This window comes from Alosa pseudoharengus, unplaced genomic scaffold (assembly GCF_046254945.1).
Source record: "Alosa pseudoharengus isolate Yale_2024_CS ecotype anadromous, Long Island Sound unplaced genomic scaffold, YU_APseudo_1.1 YU_APseudo_1.1_scf_12, whole genome shotgun sequence".
NCBI classification, from domain to species: Eukaryota; Metazoa; Chordata; class Actinopteri; order Clupeiformes; family Clupeidae; genus Alosa; species Alosa pseudoharengus.
In genome coordinates, this window is record NW_027468587.1 from 21,704,199 (window position 1) to 21,727,224 (window position 23,026).

Below are 23,026 nucleotides of genomic sequence, written 5' to 3' on the forward strand. Positions count from 1 at the left end.
TAGCACTCCACTGGTGCCAGATTGATTAAATGCCTATGCCCCGCCCCCTTCATTAGCACTGGCAGGTGCTATGGGGAAATAGCAGGCAGAGAAGGTCTACCTGCTACACATGTAAACAAATTTTGACAATATATTTTAATGTCTACAGAAACAAATCCAGCCTTCTTATGTGTATAACATTATTGTTAAAGCAGTTTTTATGGCAGTGTTAGACTAGAGATTATTGTAATATGGTAATTTAAATGCTGCAGCTTCCTCAAGGCTCTGCCTGGACACAATTTATCACTCTGCCCTTAGATTTAGCCTCTTACTGGTGGTGGCTATATACTTACCATTGCAGATGAAATGGGTTGGCCATCTTTAACAAAGAGGGGAAATAAACATTCATTTATCTAGGCTACCTATGATGAAAAAATGACCATCTGATATTTCACCTATTGATTGGAATTCTGGTCCCTGTATCAGACCAGATCAAATGACTGTTTGATTCTCAAGGTGCATGCATTTTTCATTAAGAGCTGAGAAAATCAGCCTTTTGCTATAATGCCCAAACTTAATAAATATTTAATAAATAATTTAATACATATTTAAAAAAAACGTAATTAAACTAAAACTTAATTAAAAAATACTCTTCAACATAGCACTGTAAAAATTAAGTCTTTATACCTTCCTATGGTCAGTTTAGATCTTCTGATGTCAATGTGTAGCCTAAGCGTTGTAATTACCCCCCCCCCTAAAATGTTACGTCTTTTATTGTTTATTTTGTTTTAATGTATTTGTACATTTCACTACAACTACGTAGGCCCACTACTTCATTGCATAGTCCTAGTATTTCATTGTGATTGTAACCTCGGGATCACTGGATACATTTCCGAGAATTAAATAAAACGTTGATTGAAAACCAAATCGCGTTTTTTCATCAATTCCACTTATTTCTAATGCATTGATTTATTATAGATTAATATTATTATAGATTAATATAATCAAGAAACAACTTTATCAAACTTATGTTGTTACATTTTGTGTCATATTTGGAAATTAATTCAACGAATAATTGTATTAAGACGATGAGCTATGTCGGAACTTTTAGCCTTGTATCTACTGCGGAACTATTTACAACAGGCCACCGGAAGCGGAAGTGGGCTAAGCATCAGCATTAGCAACGTGAATTTAGCTTCTATCGGTGGTTGTGTGATATGAAGCTAATTCTCCAATTTAGGAAGTAAGTAAGTTTGTTATCCCAGGTGCTCGGAATGGAAAGCAGAAAACGACATAAGCGGCCTGAATCTCCCATACGTGACGCAAAGATAAAAATTAAAGAAGAAAAACTCAGTCCAGTTCGGGCTCAGAGATCACGCCGATCAAGTTCTGGATCTAACGGCTCAAGTCCCCCGAGGAGACGAGGCAGCAGGTGGGTAGCTAGCTTGCTATCATTAGCTAACTTAATCAAAACACAGATACAAACGTTTGGTAGTTAGTGTTGTATGTTCATGTTAATCTTGTACAGATACACGAAGCCATCATAATGCCATAGCTGCTAGCCTACAATGATTCGTAAACTGGATTGATTTGTTTGCCTCATGCTCGCTAACTGGCGTAATTATGGACTGACGTTATCCAACAAGCTAGCTTCTAACGTTGAGTACTTTTCTGTATTTCATAACCTTCATATACCAGTAACTTAGCAGTGACGTTAGGTTGATTTGTCTGTAAAGCTTATTGCAATTTTTTAAACTGGGTTTAGTGAAGACGATAGCATTTGTACTACTGATCATCGCTTAACGTCACCAGAGAACATTAACTTGTTTTCTATTAGATCACCGCGCAGGAGAAGGGACCGTTCACCGGAAGTAAGGGATAAGACGAGAGGAGGTCGCGACAAGTCTCCACCAAGCAGAAGTCGTAGTTCGTCTCGGGATGCCGATATCAAAATTAAGCGGGTGACATGTTTTATTTTACTATTAGTGTGCCACGGTGTTATCGGGCTTATAACAATACACTTACTATTCTCTACTTCCCATGAATATAATGTGCTTATTGGACGTTGCAGTTAATTAGAATAATAAACAGCCCCAAACATATTGTGTCCATAATCGCATGCTGTGAGAGTAATCTGTTATGTGTTATTTGGCCATCAGGAACGTGAAGTTCGTGGTGATGAAGAGAGGAGGCGTCCTAGTCGATGGGAGGATGTGGATGACAGGCAGGTGAAGAGAGAGGCAGAGCGCCCACGTCAGAGAGAGAGGGAAAGGGAGAGAGAGAGGGACAGAGACGGGGAAAGAGATAGGAGGGGAGGTGGAGGGAGAGGAGGACGAGTTGAACATGCTCGTGAGCGGGATATTCACGCCTTCCAGCAGCAGTCAGCTGAGAGGCAGCGCCACGACGAGCAGCGTCTGGAGAGGAGAGCCGCAAGGCAGGCTGGGAACGAAGAAGACCAAGCCTTTGGTGGGCCTGACCAGGAAGAGGATGATGACGCCACAGCCGCCGACAAGGAGAAACCCAACTTTGAACTGTCAGGAGCCCTGGTGGAAGATACCAACACGTTCAGAGGGGTGGTGATTAAATACAACGAGCCGCCTGAGGCCCGCATCCCTAAGAGGAGATGGCGCCTGTACCCCTTTAAGAATGATGAGCCGCTCCCAGTTATGTACATCCACAGGCAGAGTGCCTACCTTATGGGGCGGCAGAGGAAGATCGCCGATATCCCCATTGACCACCCCTCCTGTTCCAAGCAGCATGCAGTTTTCCAATATAGGTGAGGACTACCATGAAATGTGCATGTTTCTCATAAAAATATAGCTGTGTTTCAGTCTATCAGTGGACTTTTCATGTCTAATTTATCTTTGTGATATCTCTTCAAAAAGATTTCTGTGGCCATCGCTGCCCCTTCTTTCTGTGGTAACTAGGTTGTAATGTAATGAGTAGCCTAGGCCATAACCTAATAAAAATACAGTTACAAGTAAAGTTATCTTAGTCATGTGGAAACCTATTTTAGACAAGACTGAATGATTTATGATGTGATTTTCTGTTGTCTAAATGATACAAACTTCCCTGTAATGATACAAACTTCACTTAACAAACTGTGTTCTGGCACTGTTCAGGCTGGTGGAACACACCCGGGCCGACGGAACCTCTGGGCGTCGGGTGAAGCCCTACATCATCGACCTGGGCTCAGGCAATGGCACATACCTGAACAACCAACGCATTGAGGCCCAGCGCTACTACGAACTGAAGGAGAAGGACGTGCTCAAGTTCGGCTTCAGCAGCCGCGAGTATGTGCTGCTGCATGAGACCTCCGACACCAGTGAGGTGGACACCAAACAGGAAGAGGACGACGAGGATGAAGGCCTGGACGAGTAGGGGAGGGGTCAAGCTCGACAAAGACTGCCCTTTGAGGCACAATGAAAAACCTCCTCTTTGGTTGAGATCACCGACTACAAAATAGCAGGTGACGAGGAAGACACGGTTATTCGAACTGTTTTCATGTTGTAATGGAACAAAAAAGTGGAAATGTCTCCACAACACGTCTGTATACTGACAGGCCCCAGTGTCCATGGAACTATTGTATAAGACATTCTTATCTCAGGTGGTTAGTCTGAGTGCAGTGGTGCAGTTTACACACTCCACTGCCTCTACAAGCTCATGCCAACTCCTACATGTGCTTAACGCCAGCTTCATGCGCTCTATCACAAGACATTGCCATGTATTTAGGATTAGGCTTATTACTAGCCTATATGTTGTACCTCTGTTGTACATGTCCAGGCTATTTACTGTCAATGCACTGGATGTATTGAAAGTTTTTGCTGGACTTTTTTATTTTAAATCCAGCAAAAAGCAGTGGGTCACACGGTATTATAGAAGAAAATGAAACCAAAACTGTTTTGTGGGCCTTTATTCAGCTCCTCTGTCCTGTTTGTAAGCAGAGTGTGGAGTACAGTCGCTGTAGTTTGTTATCTTCATTGAGTTTAGGTGGTATCCGATTCCACTTGCAATGCTCCTCATCACTGGTATCATCGTACAAAGAAATTGATTATTTTCATGTATTATGAGAAACACTTTTTTTGGTAAGCCCCAGAGTATCTTGGCATATATATATTTTTGGTTAGTTTTAGATGTTTTGTATTGTAAATAAACATGTAAAAAAATCGGTTTGGCTTAGTGGACAATTCTCTTATATTTGAAATGACCAAACCAAATAGCTGTTTGGGTATTGTTGGTTTCCAAACAGACCTATGAGCAGTATATGAAAAAGCGACATTATATGAAGAGGTCTAATCCACTACACATCAGCAAGAAAAAGGCTACAGGGTTTCTGTGATTGTTCACTTTTCCAGATTAAATTCTGAATACTTCCTTTGCAGTTTGAATCCTTTGTTTATTTAGGCAAACTGATATTTCAAATTGTGTAAGAAATTAAATTCTAATATTTAAAACCTAAAAGGCCTTCAACTATGAGCACCCTACCTTAAGATGCATAGCTGAAGCAGGTTAGGCAGAGACTCATCACAAATATCCGTAACACAGAAGATGTATCAGTAAATCAAGAGTTCCAGAATGCTCCAGTTGCAATAATAAACCACAGCATGACCACCTTATTATGACCGCCGCGCAGCGAAGCGGCGGTCATATACTGTAGGTTTAGTTTCTTTTCTTTTTCGCATGCCCAAATTTCCGTCAATGATTCCCGGGACACTGAAAGACCGGGGTACACGAAACTTGGTGGACATGTAACCCCACATGGATAGCATGGAACCATCGTTTTTCGTTTTGATCTGTAGCCCCCCCCGCTGGACTGGACCCCCCGAAAGGAGGGTAGGGCAGACACAGTTTTCTGTGAATATCTCGAAAACCGTAGGGTTTAGGAGGACCATTTTTTTTGTATGTTGATCTCAAGGGGCCATGTCAACCCATTACATAACCACTCATTTCATGTATAGCGCCACCTAGTTAAACACAAAAAAGTAAAAATGAGGTGTTGTAATTGAAGGTATCTGTGACCTAACATAGTCAAAACTGCACGAAATTGGAAGTGTAGGATCATTATGACACCCTCTGTATGCACGCCAAGTTTTGTGGAATTCCGTTCATGGGGGGCCACACAATAAATTAATTTATGTTACTATACACCAACTGGCCTGTAGGTGGCCGGAGACAGTTTTCTGTGAATATCTCGAGAACCGTAGGGCCTAGGAGGTCCACCTTTTTTTATGTATGTTGGTCTTAAGGGGGCATGTCAACCCATCCCATTACCACATTTCATGTATTGCGCCACCTAGTTAAAAATTAAAAAGCAAAAAATTAGGTGTTTTCATCACAATATCTCTGGCTGACAAGGTCAAAACTGCACGAAATTAAAAGTGTAGGATCATTATGACACCCTCCGAATGCATGCCAAGTTTTGTGTACTTTCGTTCATGGGGGGCCTTACAATAAAATAATTTATGTGTACATTTAGTGACGTACACCAACAAGGATTCCCGGGACACTGAAAGACCAGGGTACTCAAAACTTGGTGGGCATGTACCCCCACATGGATAGCATGGAACCGTCATTTTTCGTTTTGATCTGTAGCCCCCCCTGCTGGACTGGACCCCCCGAAAGGAGGGTAGGGCAGACACAGTTCTCTGTGAATATCTTGAGAACTGTAGGGCCTAGGATGACCATTTTTTCCCGTATGTTTGCTTCCAGGGGTCATGTTAACCCATTTCATGTGCACACATGTGCACAAACAGATACACACACACACACATACATTCACAGTAATCATACGTATGACGCATACTCACACAGTAGACATATGTACGCTTGCATGCACAGGCACATACGCAGACGCACACACACACACACACACACACACACACACCCACACACATAACATAAACATAACACAAACAATCAAGAATTTCTCAGAATTATGAACAGGCAAGATGGAGGAGGGGTTGTATAAAATGAATTTTACATGTGAAATCTATGAACTAATCATGTTTTGGTACTTGTGGTCAGTTAGAATCATATAGGCCTTTCAGCGTGATTTCTTTTTGTGGAAAAAATGTGCTGGACTGGGCGGCGGTGCTCTGCGGTACATCTCGTTCAATAAATAAACAGTTCTTGCAAAATCGGGATCCGTGTTTTGGGCCTCTGTCTGGTAGGCTCCAGTTGGTGCTGTCCATGGGTCATGTATGGAATGGTAATGGATTTATCGTAGGCTTCCATCACATTTCCTATGCTGTGCTTGAGAGACGTCAAGCAGTCCTCTGGCATCCTATCTATCCTATCCTATGCTCTGGATAGTAGCCCAAGGAAGGCTATTTTCATAGCTTTTTTAAATAACAATTTTAGCTGGAAACGTTTGTCATGTTATGAGGTTATGTGCCATCGAAATGATCTTGGAAACTTTATGTTAAGGTAAAAAAACTGTTAAGGGTGCATTTAAATGTCAATAGTTTTGCTTCATGTGTTCTCAAACCACATAAAATAAATTGTGATTGCTTATAGGCGAAAAGCAGCAGTGAGAATGAATAGCAAAAAAAAATGGCTTTGCCTGGTGACATACTGGCAAATAATCAGGGGTGGACAGTAACTAAGTACTTGATTACTGTACTTAAGTATGATTTTTGAGTATCTGTACTTTACTTAAGTATTAATATTTTTTGAAACTTGTGACTTTTACTCCACTATACATTTGAAAGACAAATAGGCCTACTAGTGGGGGGCCTTAAGCACATAAATAGGTTGTTTCGCGCAATTTCTTCTAAAAGCGCCAAATTTGGCACAGATGTGGCTCAAGTTATACTGAAATTATTTAGCTAGGGCGCCGGAGCCAGAGACCCTCGGGGCCAAGATGACAGCCAATCCGATATGGCTGCTGCACGAAAAGGGTTCCGACTAGCTTTTAACCACATGAGCTAATACAAACTTGATGTCTTTTACAACTTAATTGATCATGGGAAACACATAGGAATGTTTATATTTATGACCCAGTATATCTGGACAGCTTAATCCTCCAATTCCAATATGGCCCCTGTCCAAAAAAGCAGTTTTGACTGTAGTTATACCCCATTGTTTGCCCCAATTTATCTACAAGCACCGAATTTGGCACAGATGTAGCTCAGGTCATACTGAAATGATTTAGCTAGGGCGCCGCAGCCAGCGACCCTTGGGGCTAAGATGGCAGCCAAATCCAATATGGCCGCTGCCCGAAAAGGGTTCCGACTATAACTTTTGAACCACATGAGCTGCAAATACAAACTTGATGTCTTTTTCAGCTTAATTGATAATGGGAAACACATATAAATGTTTATATGTATGACCCAGTATATCTGGACCCCTTAATCCTCCAATTCCAATATGGCCTTACACCCCATTGTTTTCGCCAATTTATCTACAAGCACAAAATTTGGCATGGATGCAGCTGAGGGCATACTGAAATTATTTAGCGAGGATGCCGGAGCCAGTGGCCCCTGGGACCAAGATGGCTGCCAAATCCAATATGGCCGCCACCTGAAAAGGGATTACTGTAGGCTGCATATTTTGAACCAGATGAGATACAAATGTAAAATTAATAAATATTTCACCTTTTCTGGCTATGGGAAACACAAAATATATATATTTATGATTGGGTATATGTGGACCCTCAAAGTCCCCAAATGCAATCTGGTGACTGTCCAAAAAAGGGTTTTGACTACAACTTTTGAACCGAATAAGCTACAGATGAAAACTATTTTTTTTTACCATGACCACACATTAAATGACCTAAGCTTTCTCAAAAAATAGAGTCTGCTCTGACCCTTCTTTGGGGCAGCCGTGGCCTACTGGTTAGCGCTTCAGACTTGTAACTGGAGGGTTGCAGGTTCGAACACCGACCAGTAGGAACAACTGAAGTGCCCTTGAGCGAGGCACCTAACTCCTCACTGCTCCCCGAGCGCCGCTGTAGCAGGCAGCTCACTGCATCGGGATTAGTCTGTGCTTCACCTCACTGTGTGTTCACTTTGTGCTGAGTGTGTTTCACTAATTCACGGATTGGGTTAAATGCAGAGTCAAATTTCCCTCACGGGATCAAAAGAGTATACTTATGTATACAGCCTCAGTAGCCTGGAAAATCCAGACCCTGATAATCTAGAAAGATTAAGGGTCTGGCAAAGAGCAATGTAATGGCCCAACTCGAGGGGCGGCAACAAGCATGCATTTAACGCATCGACGCAATCGGATAACAATACGACCAATGTGTACTGTCCACCAACGTTGCAGAGCTGTCTTCATCCGTTTAGCTGGTTCCCCGGAATGTTGGGGTAAAAGTAACGTGCATCATTGCTCTTTGCCAGAGTGTCTCGCAGAGACAATTCCATTCCAGGGTATGTATACAGCCTCAGTGTACCTCCAATCCAGTTTATTGTCTATAAGAACCCTCACATATTTGTAGTTCTCAACAACTTCCTCACCCAGTATTGAAATGGTATTTAGCTCAGGCCTGGCCTTACGAAAGTCCACCACCATTTCCCTTGTCTTAGCCACATTCAAGACAAGGTGGTTGTTTCTGCACCATGTCACAAAGTGGTCCACCAGTTGCCTGTACTCCGTCTCCTCACCATCACTGACACACCCCACAACTGCAGTCTGTGAACTGTCTGAGAACTTCTGCAGGTGACATGACTCAGAGTTGTACTGGAAGTCTGAGGTGTACAGTGTGAAGAAAAAAGGAGACTCCTATGCGACTGACTATCTGTTCAGACACACACCCTTTTATTCTCACAACCTGTGGTCTGTCAGTCAGGTAATCAGTAATCCATGAAGTTGTGGAGGTGTCTACTTGCATCCTTCAAAGGTTGTCACGTAGCAGCATAGGCTGTATGGTGTTAAAAGCACTTTGAAAAATCAAAGAACATGATCCTCACAATACTGCCAGCCCCTGTCCATGTGAGAGTGTGTTCTATCAGGTAGCAGGTAGATTAAGGCATCCTCCACACCCACCTCTGGACGGTATGCAAATTGTAATGGGTCCATGTAGTGGTCACCTGTGGTCTCAGAAGATGACCAGCAACAGTGTTTAGCCAACTACTTCCTTTCCTACCAACTTCCTTCCTAACCAGGTGTACTTTTTTCTATAAGTGTTTTGTTCTTATGACTACAATTGTGAGAGAGACCATGAGAATGAGAATTCATGAGAGAGCAAACAGTTATTGTGTGCACATCCCACCTTCTGGCAGGTGCAGGACAAATTAAAACGTACTCAATTGAAAAAATATAATGTCCGCAACACTGCTTTTGACTCCCATATGTTTGCACAACAGGCAACATTTCGACCCTGCTGGGTCTTCTTCAGGCAAAAATTCATGAGAGAGACCATGAGAATTCTCTGTTGTTGTTTTTATGTTATTGCTGTTTTTTTGATATGCTAAGCAAACCTTTGAAGAGTTTTGGACAAATTGACTATATTATTCTTTTAACAATTTGACATACTATAAATATTGCCTTGCAATAATAATTGTGTCTTATTCTTTCTTATATGATTACATTTTGAAATGTATTCACCTGTGGTACACTAAAATCATTTCACTTCACTTTCACAAATTAATACACATTGAGAATAACCTTCAAAGTTGTGGTCAAAAAAGATTTTCAACCAAAGTCTTGAAAAGAATAAAGGTTCCAGACTTACCCAAGCATACATATAAATATGCCAAAGGACTTCCTGTGGTCAATAAACTAAAAATAGACACAACATCCTCATTTGTAGCGCATTTGGTTCAAAATTTGAAGCCAAAACCCTTTTTCGGACAGCAGCCATATTGAATTTAGGGAATTTGGGGGGTCCTGATATACCCAATCATAAATGTAAGTATTCCTATGGGTTTCCCATCATTAAAAAAGGTAAAATAGACATCAAGTTTGTATTTGTATCTCATCTGGCTCCAAAGCTATAGCCGAATCCCTTTCAGGCGACAACCATTTTGGATTTGGCTGCCATGTTGGTCTCAGGGACCATTGGCTCGGGCGGCCTGGCTAAATCATTTCATTATGCCCACAGCTGCATCCGTGCCAAATTTTGTGCTTGTAGATTAATTTGCACAAACAATGGGGTGTAAGGCCCCATACTACAGCCAAAACTGCTTTTTTGGACAGCGGCCATATTAGAATTGGAGGAATAAGGGGTCTAGATGTCCCGGGTCCTAAATATTAACATCCTATGTATTCCCCATGATCAATTAAGCTGAAAAAGATATCAAGTTTGTATTTGTAACCCATGTAGTTCAAAAGTTATAGCCGGAACCCTTTTCGCGCAGCGGCCATATTGGATTTGGCCACCATCTTGGCCCCAAGGGTCGCTGACTCCGGCGCCCTAGCTAAATCATTTCAGTATGACCTGAGCTACATCTGTGCCAAATTTGGCGCTTTTAGATGAATTTGCGCGAAAATGTGCTTAAGGCCCCCCACTATACTGTTTTTTTGTTATTTTAAAGGTACTGAACCCAGCCTTCTGGAGTTTCAAAAATGTGTAAACTCCATTAATCCTAACATACGAATGACATTAGAATACAGCCAAAGAGAAATACAATTTTTGGATTTATTAATTAGTAAAGAGGTAAATGGAGATTTGCACTCATCTATCTTTAGAAAAAGCACAGATCGCAACACTGTCCTGAGAGCTGACAGCTTTCATTCACCACACCTGATATATAACATTCCCGTATGGACAGTTCGTCTTAAAAGGATCTGTGACACACAAGATGACTTTCAATCTAAATCTGTGGAAATGACTAAACGTTTTGAGGAAAGGGGATACAAGACAGAGGTTGTTCAACAGGCCCAAAGGAGGGCCAACCAATGTAATAGGAGTGACCTACTCATAAAAAGACGGAAATCCAAGAGGAATCATCAAGTTTATTTTTCCACCAGATACAGCAAGGCAGCTTTGAAAATTAAAAACATAATAAAGAGTAATTGGGCCATACTTCAAAGCTTCTCATTGAAAGAGATCCGTGATCCTCCCTCATTTTGTCTTAGACGAGCACCCACATTAAGAGATAAATTAGTGAAGAGTCACCTTACAGTTGAAAAGAAAAAACATTGGCTACGTAAACTAAAAGGGAATCACAGATGTGAGAACTGCAACCATTGCGGTAATGTAGTAAAAAACGCTACTTTTGTGGATGTGTTTTCCAGTACAAGCTTTACTGTTAATGCCTTTGCCATGATGGTAATTTTTATCATAGATTTAATAGAGACCCAGTCAGACCAATAGTATGAAAAATCAGGAACAGAGTTTATTTACAATGATGCGCATCAAGGGAGAGACAGTATGACTTCACCTAAAGATCCACCAGCTGCTCTAACTAGACAAGGAAATAGTTAGGGTTTAAGTATCCTTCCAGGCTGATGGGAGATGGCGTTGGTCATCCCATCTCACGTGGACTACACTGAATCAGACCCTGATTAGTGGCAGCCTGGCAATCCGGAGCAGATAGCTACTGACGCAGCCATGCAGAACAGTGACACACTGCAAAGTCATAATATTCCTGCTTATCTCTACACAGTCACACACAGATATCATACAGTCATTACATAAAATCATAGTTTTAGTATCAAAGTGACCCACTAATGAGAAATGCAGAACATTAAACCACATATTGGAATATTGGACATAATGTTCTAATCCACTTTCTCTCAGCCAACACTACCTTTGTAGTCTATAGACTCGAGTGTGAGTGTGGCTGCTTCTACATCGGCAGAACGAAAAGAAGGCTGAAGGACAGAGTTGCAGAACATAAGAACGCCATAAGGACAAGAAATCATGCTTACCCCATGGCGGTCCATTACCAGCAGGCAGGTCATCCCTCTGCTTCCTCCCTCAAAGTGATGGTGATAGAGGTTGTCCCCAAACCCGTGAGAGGTGGAGACCATCTAAGGACCCTTCTCCAAAGAGAAACCTTTTGGATCAGTAAACTCAAGGCAACCTCTTTCCCTGGGCTTCATGAGGAATGCGACTTTTCCCCCTTTTTATGAAGTATGGACATGGGCGTAAATTAAAGGCTTTTTATACTTTTCCAACCTCAGAGTGCCTCTGCAAAATCTTTTTTCTTTGGATTCTCACTTCACCCGTCATAGAAGCGCTGAGCAAGGAATTATCTGAAGTCTCCTGAGTGCCCTAAGCCCCTTTGTGTCTTCTTAGGCCTACTGTACTTTTGACTCCACTACATTTGAAATATGAGCATAAAGTATTCATTACTTTTAACCAAATTTGAGTCTTTGAATGCAATAATGCGATTGACCATCTTGAAGTTATTTTCCAATAGTCCAATTTGAGTTTGGCTGAATTGGCTGTGGTAATGATGGGGACAATAGATTCTTCATCAGAACATCCTCCATGTAGCCTGGGAGAACTACACAAACCTGTTTGCAATAGGTTCTTCATTAGAACATCCTCCTGGGAGAACTACAAAAACCTGCAATCGAGACTTGAGAAGTGGTCTGGTGTTAACCAGGTTATCCTCCATGGTGAAATTGGAATGAAATTAGACAATCACCTGACATTCACCACATAGCTAGGTCTTTAGCGTACATCATTAAACGATAAATAATCTACTCAAAATTGAGTTATCTGATTTTGTATTTGACAGTTAAACTGTTTTTAGATTTGTGAACAGAGAATGAATAATGATTCAAATTATATTATTGCATCCATTTGAACAGTTGCAATGCAAATAGGTAAAATGTTTTTGTTGGATGTAAGTCCTAAGAAAAACACAAGGTGTTCATAGGAAAAAAGGATGTTTCTTCGGTTAATGCAGCTTCAATCTTTATTCCAATAAAATCACAGAAGTTCATGTGACGTACTTCTGGGCAGGCTTGGACTGGTAATCTGTACAACCCACTGATCTATAAAGAACACCAGTGGTACAACCGGGCAAATGCCCAGTGGGCCGGTCCACATGTGGTCCGGTGACCTCCGGGATTTGTTTTTTTTAAAAGTATTTAGCCTATTTGCGGCCCGTCATGTAGGCCTAGGCCGCCCTAGCCTATAAATGCAGTTGCATCAATTTGGCTTGGGGGGTGAGAGGTCAATCATTTTGGCCTCTTCATGACAGGTTCATTGTGTGTTACGATCGCGCCCCCCTGCCCCACCCCTCAAGTGGATTTGTCCTATTGTCGTATTGATAAGATCACCTTGTGGGACATAAAGTAGCATGATGTTCTTTAGACAGGGTAAACTGTAAAATGTTACACATGAGTGACCAAACCCTATAATGACCAAATAAACATTGCATTACAATACATTAAAAAGGACAAATACTTGTACTTCTGAATACTTAAGTATTTTTAAAAGCAAGTAGGCCTACTTCTGTAGGCTACTTCAATTTAAGTAAAAATCTGACTTGGAGTAGGCTAATATTTGACAAGGTGTAGGCTATCTTAAGTAGGCTAAAGGAATTGTACTTCGTCCACCTCTGCAAATAATAACGCCTGTTGGGGTCAGAATTAATTAATAGTCATGCACAAACTAGCCTATGTAATAAAGGCTAAGATTGATTTCTCTTTCTATGTGTGATGGTTCCACCGAGAAATCGTTCAGAAGTCTTCAATTTGATTATGTGGATTAGCTATTGCAATTGTATCATTGCGGCGACAGAGGACGCAGCTTCCTAGTAACTGTCCGAAATGTTTTTGAGTTTGACAGGAGGAGTGGAGAGGGCGTGACCAATCTTGTGAAGGAAAGGAATGTAGAGGAAGACTCACCTGGGAGCTTGCAGGAATACCGTGTTGCGCTCTGGAAACTTGAAAAGAAGATGAAGGAATTCCGAAGTAGTTTTCTCAGATTCGTAGTTGCGCAAAAGATACTTTGAGGGAGATACGATGTACACATCCGAACGCAGGCGAATGAGCCTGCACGAGATCAAAAGAAAGGATCCTGTTAGAGTTTCGGCTGGAAGTCTATGGCAGGACCCGTTGGCAATTGAACTCAGTAACACCTCCTCGGGTAAAAATATAATTTCGCCTCGAAGTCGGACGAGGGCACTGGCTGTTGTCTACATTGTCGTTGAACATGCTTCAGTACCTCAAACAGAAGAAAATCTTTCTCTGAAATGCCTTACAGAGGCGTGCGCTGACACACATGCTGTGTTGAAAACTATTCCTTTTGAGAGAATAGCACTGGGGACAACTGATGTTTTGGACAACTTTTACAACGCAGGCAAGTCGTAGAATGTTTTCTTTTAGGGAATCATTAGCCTATTCTACACCAAACAAACAGTATAGGCACACATTGCATGCATGTTAAGAGTTAGGCCTATACGGTTTGTGAAATAATTGTCTATTTATGACAGAAAAGTGTAATTGATTGGACCAAGTCCAGAGTCCTAATTAGTGGATGTAAACCGTTTGAGGTGCATTTTCATTTTCGTGTCCTTTCTGTTTCAGATGTTGCAGTGGTGGAGATGAGTGAATCATTTTGTCAGCCCTCCCTTTTCTACCACCTGGGCGTGAGGGAGAGTTTCAATATGACGAACAACATCATTCTGTATTGTAATAAGCAGGAGAATGACCTGCAACCCCTCAAGGTATAGGACACATAACCTAAGCAGGGTTTCCCGCAGGAAATGTGTTAGTCAAAGTGGTAGGTCGTAGGTCCGGGGGGGGGGGGGTCTGGTATCGGTTGCCATCCGAGCGGGGGGTGGGGGGTTCTTGTATCGGTTGCCGTCTTGTTTGTGCAATACACTACATACTCTGTATATTTAACAATTATTTATTAAACACTACATTATAAATAAATAACCATTCTCAAAATAACAGTTAACAAAGAACAAAGTAACAACACCAAACAAACTATACAACAGTATACAAATATTTCAAAATATTTGTGTAATTTGTGCAATTTTAACAGACTAGTTTAAAGACTATTACACAAAACTATAGAACAAGTGCAACAGAAAGTGCAAAACAACAAAATGTGCAAATGTGATCAGTCACTACTTATGGCAGAGCTGACAACTAGCATTGTTACAAGCCATCCTCCTTGGCTTTAAAAAGATCATTTCAAGGGCCCTTTGGTAATTGCACTGTTTTACTACTGGACCATTAATGCTTATCTTCATGCAGGCTGTTGACCTGCAGCCTGTTCCGCAAGTCTGTCCTGATCTATACACCGAGAGTGAATGAAGTTTAGATCATTTTATAGTTTTGTGTAATATGGATGCAGTGCCGGCCCGAGCCTTTTGGGGGCCCTAAGCAGAATTTGATTTGGGGGCCCCCTCCCACAACGCAGTCACCTGTGTTTGGCGATAATTGACAACTTCACACTATAATGTCATATTATAAATTAATACAGTGAGGTCATGTATTAATACAGCGACTGATTATGAACTACTGTCCCCCTGGACACAGATGCATAAGGACCCTCTCCCCCTACCCTGTTTGTGCAAATGTGGGTACAAACGGGTGTGTGTGTGTGTGTGTGGGGGGGGGGGGGGTTAGATGTGATTTCCTGTATTCTGGTGCATTTTTGGGATGGTCAGCTGGAGAAGGGCAGTACCTAAATTTGTTCAGATTCATAGCCTTTTGCTTTTTGACTTATATATGTAGTGAATTCACACAACTACTTGGGGTTCAGGGTCCCTTGACCTCTTGGGCTCGGTAGGCTCATTCAGTAATCCATCCTTGCTCACATGCCAAAAATGTTTTGGGGCTCCAATCTAGACTTCTGGCCCCATGTGCTTGGTAAACCAATGTATTAATATAGTTGTTATTTACACCAACCCTGTCACCTTTTAATCTTAGAGGGTACTAAAATCACAGATTTATTTGAAACATTCATATTCAAAGTGAAGCACTAAGGGTGGTTTACTGAAGTTGAATTGACAAATGACAAAATACAACAGCATTTGTATTTGTTGTAAACAAGTACATAAGTTTAATGACTTGTTTTTCAACAGATTTGCTGAACAAATCCGCAAATGTGCATTAAATGAGCAATTTTCAACTACAAAATAAAAACAAAATAGACAAACATTAATAATCAAAAATAAAATGTCCCAAAAAATAGATAATTATTCCTACTTCGTTCCTGGTTTTTAGGCATCTGCAACTCTGCAGTGGACGAACCTGCAATGATTAAATAAATACATAAATAAAAAAAAAAACTGTTAAATGTGTCATGTCATATTAACAGGCTATGTAACCTTTTGCCATCAACAAAAAAAACCTCACCTTCTGTGTCATCAGCCATGGAGGCAGACACTTGATAAGGTAGAGTTAGGTAGAGGTAGAGATGTGCTCCAAAGGACTTCAACAGTGTCTCTGAAAAAAAAAAATATTGCATAGGTGCATAGTTGATCGAGCAGAATGAGTTTATTTTGCTATCATTACTTACACTCAAATAACAAGCAATTCCACATGTAACAATTAATATTCTATTGGCAAATGAGGCATAATCAAAAGAGTATATACTTAATTGCAGTATGGTGAACGCTTAACATGGTGATCTACTGCAGTCTAAATATTAGGGTAGCACCGCTACATCACTTGCCACTATCTTAATCAAATGTAAGTTTATTTTCATCACAGAAGTCTCCCCACCCAACATGGTAGGCTATTTTCTCAAACACTAACGTTACCATCTCTCTCCAAAGATCTTAGAGCAGAGCGCACGTAGGCTACTGTTCCATTTTGCCTATGAAGCTGGAACGTTACCGATGCCCAGAGTCGCGCTAGTCAGTGGGTTGGGTTGGGACTGGGAGCCTGGGCTTAGCCTGTTGTTGCTATCAGACTTACCACTATGTCACATATTATAGAACAGTAATAAACTATCAACACTTTCAGGTGCGAAATCAGAAACAATCCCTCTGTGGTAAATTTGCCTTCAGCTACGTTTTCATGTAGCTACTGTAGTGCTAATGTCCACTTCAGTCAGCTAGCTAACGTTAATTTACGACATAATAAGCCCACCTAAAGCTAGGGTACATGCTTGATTGAACATCCAAAACAATCCCAATATCCTTGACATCTGAAATACATCTAGATAAATATATATTAATGGGAGACATTTCTCTGTTGATGGCGGAGATTTAGCTCTGGTGATGGCTTATATTAGATCATGACAGCTAGCTAGCTACCTCAAGCACAAAACATACTGTAAATAATCATGCAAACATACCTGTATCTTGCTCGTTTTTCTCCTCCTGTGTCATTTTCTTCGTTCTGTTTTCGGCACCAGAGGGATATGTCCTTTTTTGTGACTTGTCTTAACATTACCGTCTCTTCCGATTGTTGAACTTGATGCAGTCTATGCACCCGAGGTGTCTAGTTTATGCGCGACTCAAAAGGCTGGCGGACACAGTAGAGGTAGGCAGGTATATTGATCATGAAATCAGAATTTTCTTGTTTTGAATGATTAATTGTTTCATTTATTCATTCATTGATGTCACTTGTTTACGTTATTTATTATGTAAAAAAAAAAAAAAGAAACTCGATTGGGGGCCCCCTGGTGGCCAGGGGGCCCCAAGCAGCCGCTTAGTTCGCTTATGCCTCGGGCCGGCCCTGTATGGATGGAATTTGAGCGCGGAGCGCTTTTTAATTTAGAGGGGGAGTGGCCGCTCTGTTCCGCTCCCATACCGCTCACACCACGAGTCTGAGGCATGCCCACAAATAAAACCAAGACCGTTAAATTTCAAAGATATTGGCCATATAGCCTAAGTTTGTTGATGGGGATGGAGTTAGCTAAATAATTTAGAAAGCATACGCGTAGGCACGGATGGGCCTGGAGTCTAAAATTTGGTTGGGGTTTGGCTGGGATGCTTCTCGGCCTTCATCTATGTCAGCCACATCAGCTTATGTGGGTACTTTCAGGTCTAGTATCTTGGAGTCTGTGTACCTGCATTGTTTTTGACCGGCCACACAGTTCTCAAACCCGCAACTTGCAGCACCTTGGATTGGGAGGCGAGCATGCTAGCAAGGGAACTAAAAACCCATGGTTGCTAGCATCTATTAACAACACATCAACAAGATGTTGGGAGGGAGGTTTACCTAACATACATACTGTGCAGCTATTGTATCAGCTGGCTACCATTACATGTGTGTTTGTGTTTGTGTGTGTGTGTTTTTGTGTGTGTGTGTGTTTTCGTCTCAGGAGCAATGTGGGAGCTACACCTTCATCCCATACATGGTGTCCCCCCAGGGGAAGGTGTTTGCCAGTGATGCTTCCACCATGAAGGGGATCCAGGACCTCATGCAGCCCAGCTTCAAACTGGAACCACTGCTCACTCCTCTGGTGGACAGACTGGTCCAGATGCTGGAGAATGTCCAAATCCATTCCAGGTCCATTAAACACATCCCTGATTGTCGCTGACCCTCAGCAATGTGATATTTAGATGGAATAACTGTTATAATTCAAAGATCAGTATTGCCGGTGTCTCTCTACAAATGTCTGATATCATGATTTTGTGTCTTGACTCAACTTGGCAATATCAGTCATGAAGTTACTGAAGGTTTTGGGTAGTTTCTGCATAGCTTCCTTTTCCAATGCCCTCTAAATCTCTTACATAGATGTACAGAGCCTTTCAGAGCAGATTGAGAAGCAAATTGAAGCTTTTGCTGGCATGTATAGGGCAGTGTTTTGAATGCCAGTTCAATATGCCCCTTCTGAGCTGGTTTCTTCCTGTTAAAAAGAAGATTCCCCTGGCCACCATTTCCTTGTGCTTTTTGTAGGAAGTTCAGACCTTGGACGTTCCTGAGTTCAGGCCTTGGACATTCCTCACACACTGTTATTGTATTAAACTAATGAGTAAAATGTTGCAGTGAGTACTTCCGGGAGTCGATCCGACGGGAGATCCGTCTGGCCCGTGAGCGCTTCACGGGCCAGGAGCTGAGTCAGGAGCTGGGCCACATCCAGAATAGGCTGGACACTGTGGAGCTCCTAACCCCCGACATTGTCATCAACTTGCTGCTCTCCTACAGGGATGTCCAGGTGTGTGTGTGTATGCATCCCACAATGTGTGTACCAGTACACGTCTTGTGTGTGTGTGTGTGTGTGTGTGTGTGTGTGTGTGTGTGTGTGTGTGTCACAAATCACAATTAGACATTTTCCCCAAATCGTGTGGCCTCAGTCCTCATTACAGTAGAGCTGAGGGAGCTTCTGACTGAAAACACACTGCTGTCTAACCAGTCGTTTGTGTCGGTGATGTGCAGTGTTTCCCACAGAATTGAATTCTATTTGTGGTGGTAGGTGACGGGGGTGTTCACAGTTTTGAACAAATTTGCGCAATGTGGTTATGATGCTAACGGATTTAATCACGATTTAGCCAGTTGTCTTCTATGCCAACAACAATCCTTGTAGGATTTTTATAGTTTTCTTTAAACGTGCATGCAGGTTTGTTGAGGGACAGAGACACAAGGAGAGGCTGTGCAAAGGTTCACATAGCTGTACAATGAAAGGATTTCATCCAGTTTAAGTAGTAAAACATAGAAAATCATTGTGTGGTGGTCAGTGTTGATATTGTGCTGGGCCGCCACAAATAAGTCAATGTATGGGAAACACTGATATGTCCATCACGTGGAGCTTTTTGTGCAACATCATTTTCTCCACAACCTGCTTTTGGGGCTCCAACCCAGTCATAGGATTAGATTAGATTAGATTAGATTAATCTTTTTGTCATTGTGCCCAGAACGGGCACTAAACCAATGAAATCTAGTTAGCATCTTATCAGAGGTGCAATTACTAAATGTTACACCATAAGTGATACTATACCTTGCAGTATATGTACTTTACAAAATGTATTTTGAGGTGTTGCATTTGCAGTGACATTTTATGCAGTTAGATCTTCACACAGCTCAAGACAGGAAAACCCCTGTGTGATCTCAGTCTTTTTAGTGGTTTTCCTTTATCACTTTTGTCTGTTTCAATATACATAGAAGACATCATCTACTGATTGTACTTTTTCTGTAACATAATGAGACTTGCATGACTATTTACCATAGCTAAAGATGGCTAAAAGCAATAACCACTGGAAAATCCCCAAACGTGCTCCTTCAATCAAGCTGCACTGTATCTTATCCCATTAACACTATTCTTTAAATATTAAAGGTGTTTGCCAATGACATAAATAATGGATGGTAATAGAAACTTGTTTGTGCTGCTAGGACTACGATGCCATAATTAAACTGGTGGAAACCCTGAATACCCTCCCGTCGTGTCAAGTTGCTGCTCAGCAAAACATTCAGTTTCATTACATATTTGCACTCAACAGGTAATCAAACCTATTCTCTCCCTTTTTTTACATTTTACATTTTTACACATTTTTGACATTAAGCCATGACTAGTGTGTGCATTAGAAAGCATTGACTGCAGGTTAGAACGCACAAAGTACATAAATGAACATGTGGTGTGTGGACATGTTGGCTATCTTGGGTTTTTATTTGTTTTGTCAGGAGGAATCGCCCAGGCGACCGTGCCAAGGCCCTGGCAGTCATTCTGCCCATTGTGGAGTCAGGGAACAAGGTGGCATCCGACGTGCACTGTTTGTGTGGACGTGTCTACAAAGACATGTTCATGAGCTCGGGATTCACCAACAAATTCAGTCGGGACCAGGCCTGCTACTGGTGAGAGATGCTAAGCTGTCTACTCTCTTCCTCTCCAGCTATCTACAACCCCCATACTTCTGTTCATTCACATTTACACATGCAGCGGACACTGTAGTCTATAGTGATTTACAATGTAGTGCAGATATAAACATACAGTTAATCACAATTCAATTACAAAAATCCAAGATCATTTCAGTTTGCAATGCATGAAGAGTATGCATTTCACCAGGGCAACATTTTATAAACAAATTGTAAAGAAGAAATATATAGACATTGTAGCCCCTATACTTACCGTATTTTCCGGACTATAAGTCGCACCGGAGTATAAGTCGCACCAGTCAAAAAATGTGTCATGAAGAGGAAAAAACATACATATAAATATATATATGTTACAACTGAGACGCAGGACCAGCCGAAACTATGAAAAAAACAGCGACGTCCGGAAAATAAGGTACTTTAGTCTAGCACATCCTGTTGTCTGCACTGTCCATGCCCATTCCCTGTCTTTATTGGCATTGTAATGTTCTCTTTGGTTTTCCTCTCTTAATATGACTATGTGGAAGTTTGACTCATCGAAACTGAGCTCAGATTGAGATTTAAATATTTAATGGCCAGTGAGTTAAAGAGGCACTAGCTGGGCTAGGGGTTGTGGAGGGGAGTACATTAGTGGTATGAGAGAGCACTTATGCGCTAGTCAAACCCATAATGTACACAATTAACAGCCTAGTTAGGGCTTGCCTATCTCTTAGTACGGTATAATGTTTTGGACATCCCTGGAAAATTATGTCATGAAAAACCCTGAAGAAAACAGACATAAAATGAGCCATTGAAACCTTGTGATACCAGATATGCACAGGAAGGGTGCTAAATGTGCTGTGCTATAGATAGGGGATTTCCCACAGTGTCCGATCAACAACCAAACCTATTTAACATGAAGTGGGATACAAAGGCAATGCACAAATGGCTGATTGCACACAGGTGTCACATTACCAACAGAACAGCTTTTGCCAGCATTTCATTGGACCTGTCAAGCAAACGTTTTTACAGATCTCAGAGTCTCAGATTACCTCTTTACAGCACTTAACACTGACCGTGCTCGAAACCCAAAATCCAACAGCAGTGTTGTGGCTACCTGCTACATAGCCTTGAATACCTATAATAATATTATATATTAACAGTAACTGTAAAATAATTAATTGGTCACAAATTATGTTTATGGTGCATGTGCCCAGCCCAAGGTGACCAAACATTTGCATACGACTGTGTGTGTGTTTGTCTGTATGCAGGTATGGGCGAGCGTTTGAGGCTGAGCCCACACTACACTCTGGCATCAACAGTTTGGTGCTCCTGATGGCTGCAGGTCATCAATACGACACATCTGCTGAGCTGCGCAAAATCGGTAAGTGCTGCCAATCACAGCTACACTGTGTGTAGTAGCACACTGCATTACTGAAGCACTGTACAGCACAGGACCAGACAGTTCATATGGTCACTAAAACAGCATAGCAGATAGGATAGGAAACACTTATGTCTTTCTACTGTATCACCAAAATGAGAGGAGCACAACATGGCCTAATAGCATTCAATCCAAGATCTCTGCTGCCCCTCATTCATTTTTATTTTTCTCTCAGTACAACCATACTTTGTAACTTTGGATCCTCTGACACAATGTTTGCAAAGATAAAGACTTCTTGAAATAAGTTGAAAAAGCTAAAAGCCAATAATTATTTCCATTATGTTTCTGAAACCTGAAATGCTGGCCATGTTATGTTGTGAGATATTTGATTTAGCTAACGATATACTAGCTAAGAGCTGTCTGTATCTCCCCGTTCCTGTTTTTGATGTCATTTTTGATAATGAATACATAGCCAAACAATATTTTCCTAGTGGTTTATTTTTAATCATTCAGGTGTACCACAGCCTTCCTGTAACATGTCCCTGTAGTCTTTGTTGTGTGTATACAGACTGTGACACGCAAGGGAAATTTCTGTTGGTCAGCAGATAAGAATGGGGGAATGGAAAACTCCATTAAGGATATCATACCCATGTTATTGGCCCATGATAAACACTGTGGCCTGTAAGTAGGCAAATTGCGGAATTGGAATTCATGTTTGTGCCTTTGTTGTCAATTTTGAAATCACAAATATTTCCTGTGATCTTGACTAGGCACACACCAAATCATTTTATTATTTTGTGTTGTTTCATTATACGTTTTAGAATTGAAATGAAAGTCTGTGTGTATATGTGTGTTTGTGTGTGTGTGTGTGTGTGTGTGTGTGTGTGTGTGTGTGTGAATTTGTGAACTTGTGTGTGAGGTGTGTGTGTGTGTGTGTGTGTGTGTGTGTATATATGTGTGTTTGTGTGTGTGTGTGTGTGTGTGTGAATTTGTGAACTTGTGTGTGAGGTGTGTGTGTGTGTGTGTGAATTTGTGTGTGTCTGTGTCTGTCTGTGTGTGCGCTCA

The 23,026-nt window shown here is 41.4% G+C and overlaps 2 protein-coding genes across 3 annotated transcripts in view; both read left to right on the top strand.

The window, feature by feature from the left end:
* The first annotated feature begins 1,140 nt into the window (after positions 1 to 1,140).
* snip1 (Smad nuclear interacting protein) lies at positions 1,141 to 4,352 on the top strand. The gene is made up of 4 exons (XM_076280467.1): positions 1,141 to 1,411; positions 1,817 to 1,940; positions 2,139 to 2,755; positions 3,102 to 4,352. Exons 1-4 carry the CDS (start codon positions 1,254 to 1,256, stop codon positions 3,358 to 3,360), a joined length of 1,158 nt encoding a protein of 385 aa, XP_076136582.1. The 5' UTR covers positions 1,141 to 1,253; the 3' UTR covers positions 3,361 to 4,352.
* Positions 4,353 to 13,726: 9,374 nt separating this feature from the next.
* Positions 13,727 to 23,026, top strand: part of LOC143119170 (mitogen-activated protein kinase kinase kinase 5) — a 28,585-nt gene continuing 19,285 nt past the window's right edge. For both annotated transcript variants that reach the window (XM_076280468.1, XM_076280469.1), the window contains exons 1-7: positions 13,727 to 14,185; positions 14,413 to 14,552; positions 18,116 to 18,303; positions 18,784 to 18,952; positions 20,125 to 20,231; positions 20,413 to 20,583; positions 21,852 to 21,964. In XM_076280468.1, coding sequence (XP_076136583.1) covers positions 13,849 to 14,185; positions 14,413 to 14,552; positions 18,116 to 18,303; positions 18,784 to 18,952; positions 20,125 to 20,231; positions 20,413 to 20,583; positions 21,852 to 21,964 — 1,225 coding nt within the window. In that variant the 5' untranslated portion in view covers positions 13,727 to 13,848. The remainder of the gene's footprint in view (positions 14,186 to 14,412; positions 14,553 to 18,115; positions 18,304 to 18,783; positions 18,953 to 20,124; positions 20,232 to 20,412; positions 20,584 to 21,851; positions 21,965 to 23,026) is intronic.

What these genes read in the sequence shown, in the direction of transcription:
- snip1 (XM_076280467.1), top strand. Translation starts at nt 1,254, where the DNA reads ATGGAAAGCAGAAAACGACATAAGCGGCCTGAATCTCCCATACGTGAC. An exon ending in CCGAGGAGACGAGGCAGCAG is followed by an intron (nt 1,412 to 1,816) that starts GTGGGTAGCTAG and finishes GTTTTCTATTAG; the next exon opens with ATCACCGCGCAGGAGAAGGG. An exon ending in CCGATATCAAAATTAAGCGG is followed by an intron (nt 1,941 to 2,138) that starts GTGACATGTTTT and finishes TTTGGCCATCAG; the next exon opens with GAACGTGAAGTTCGTGGTGA.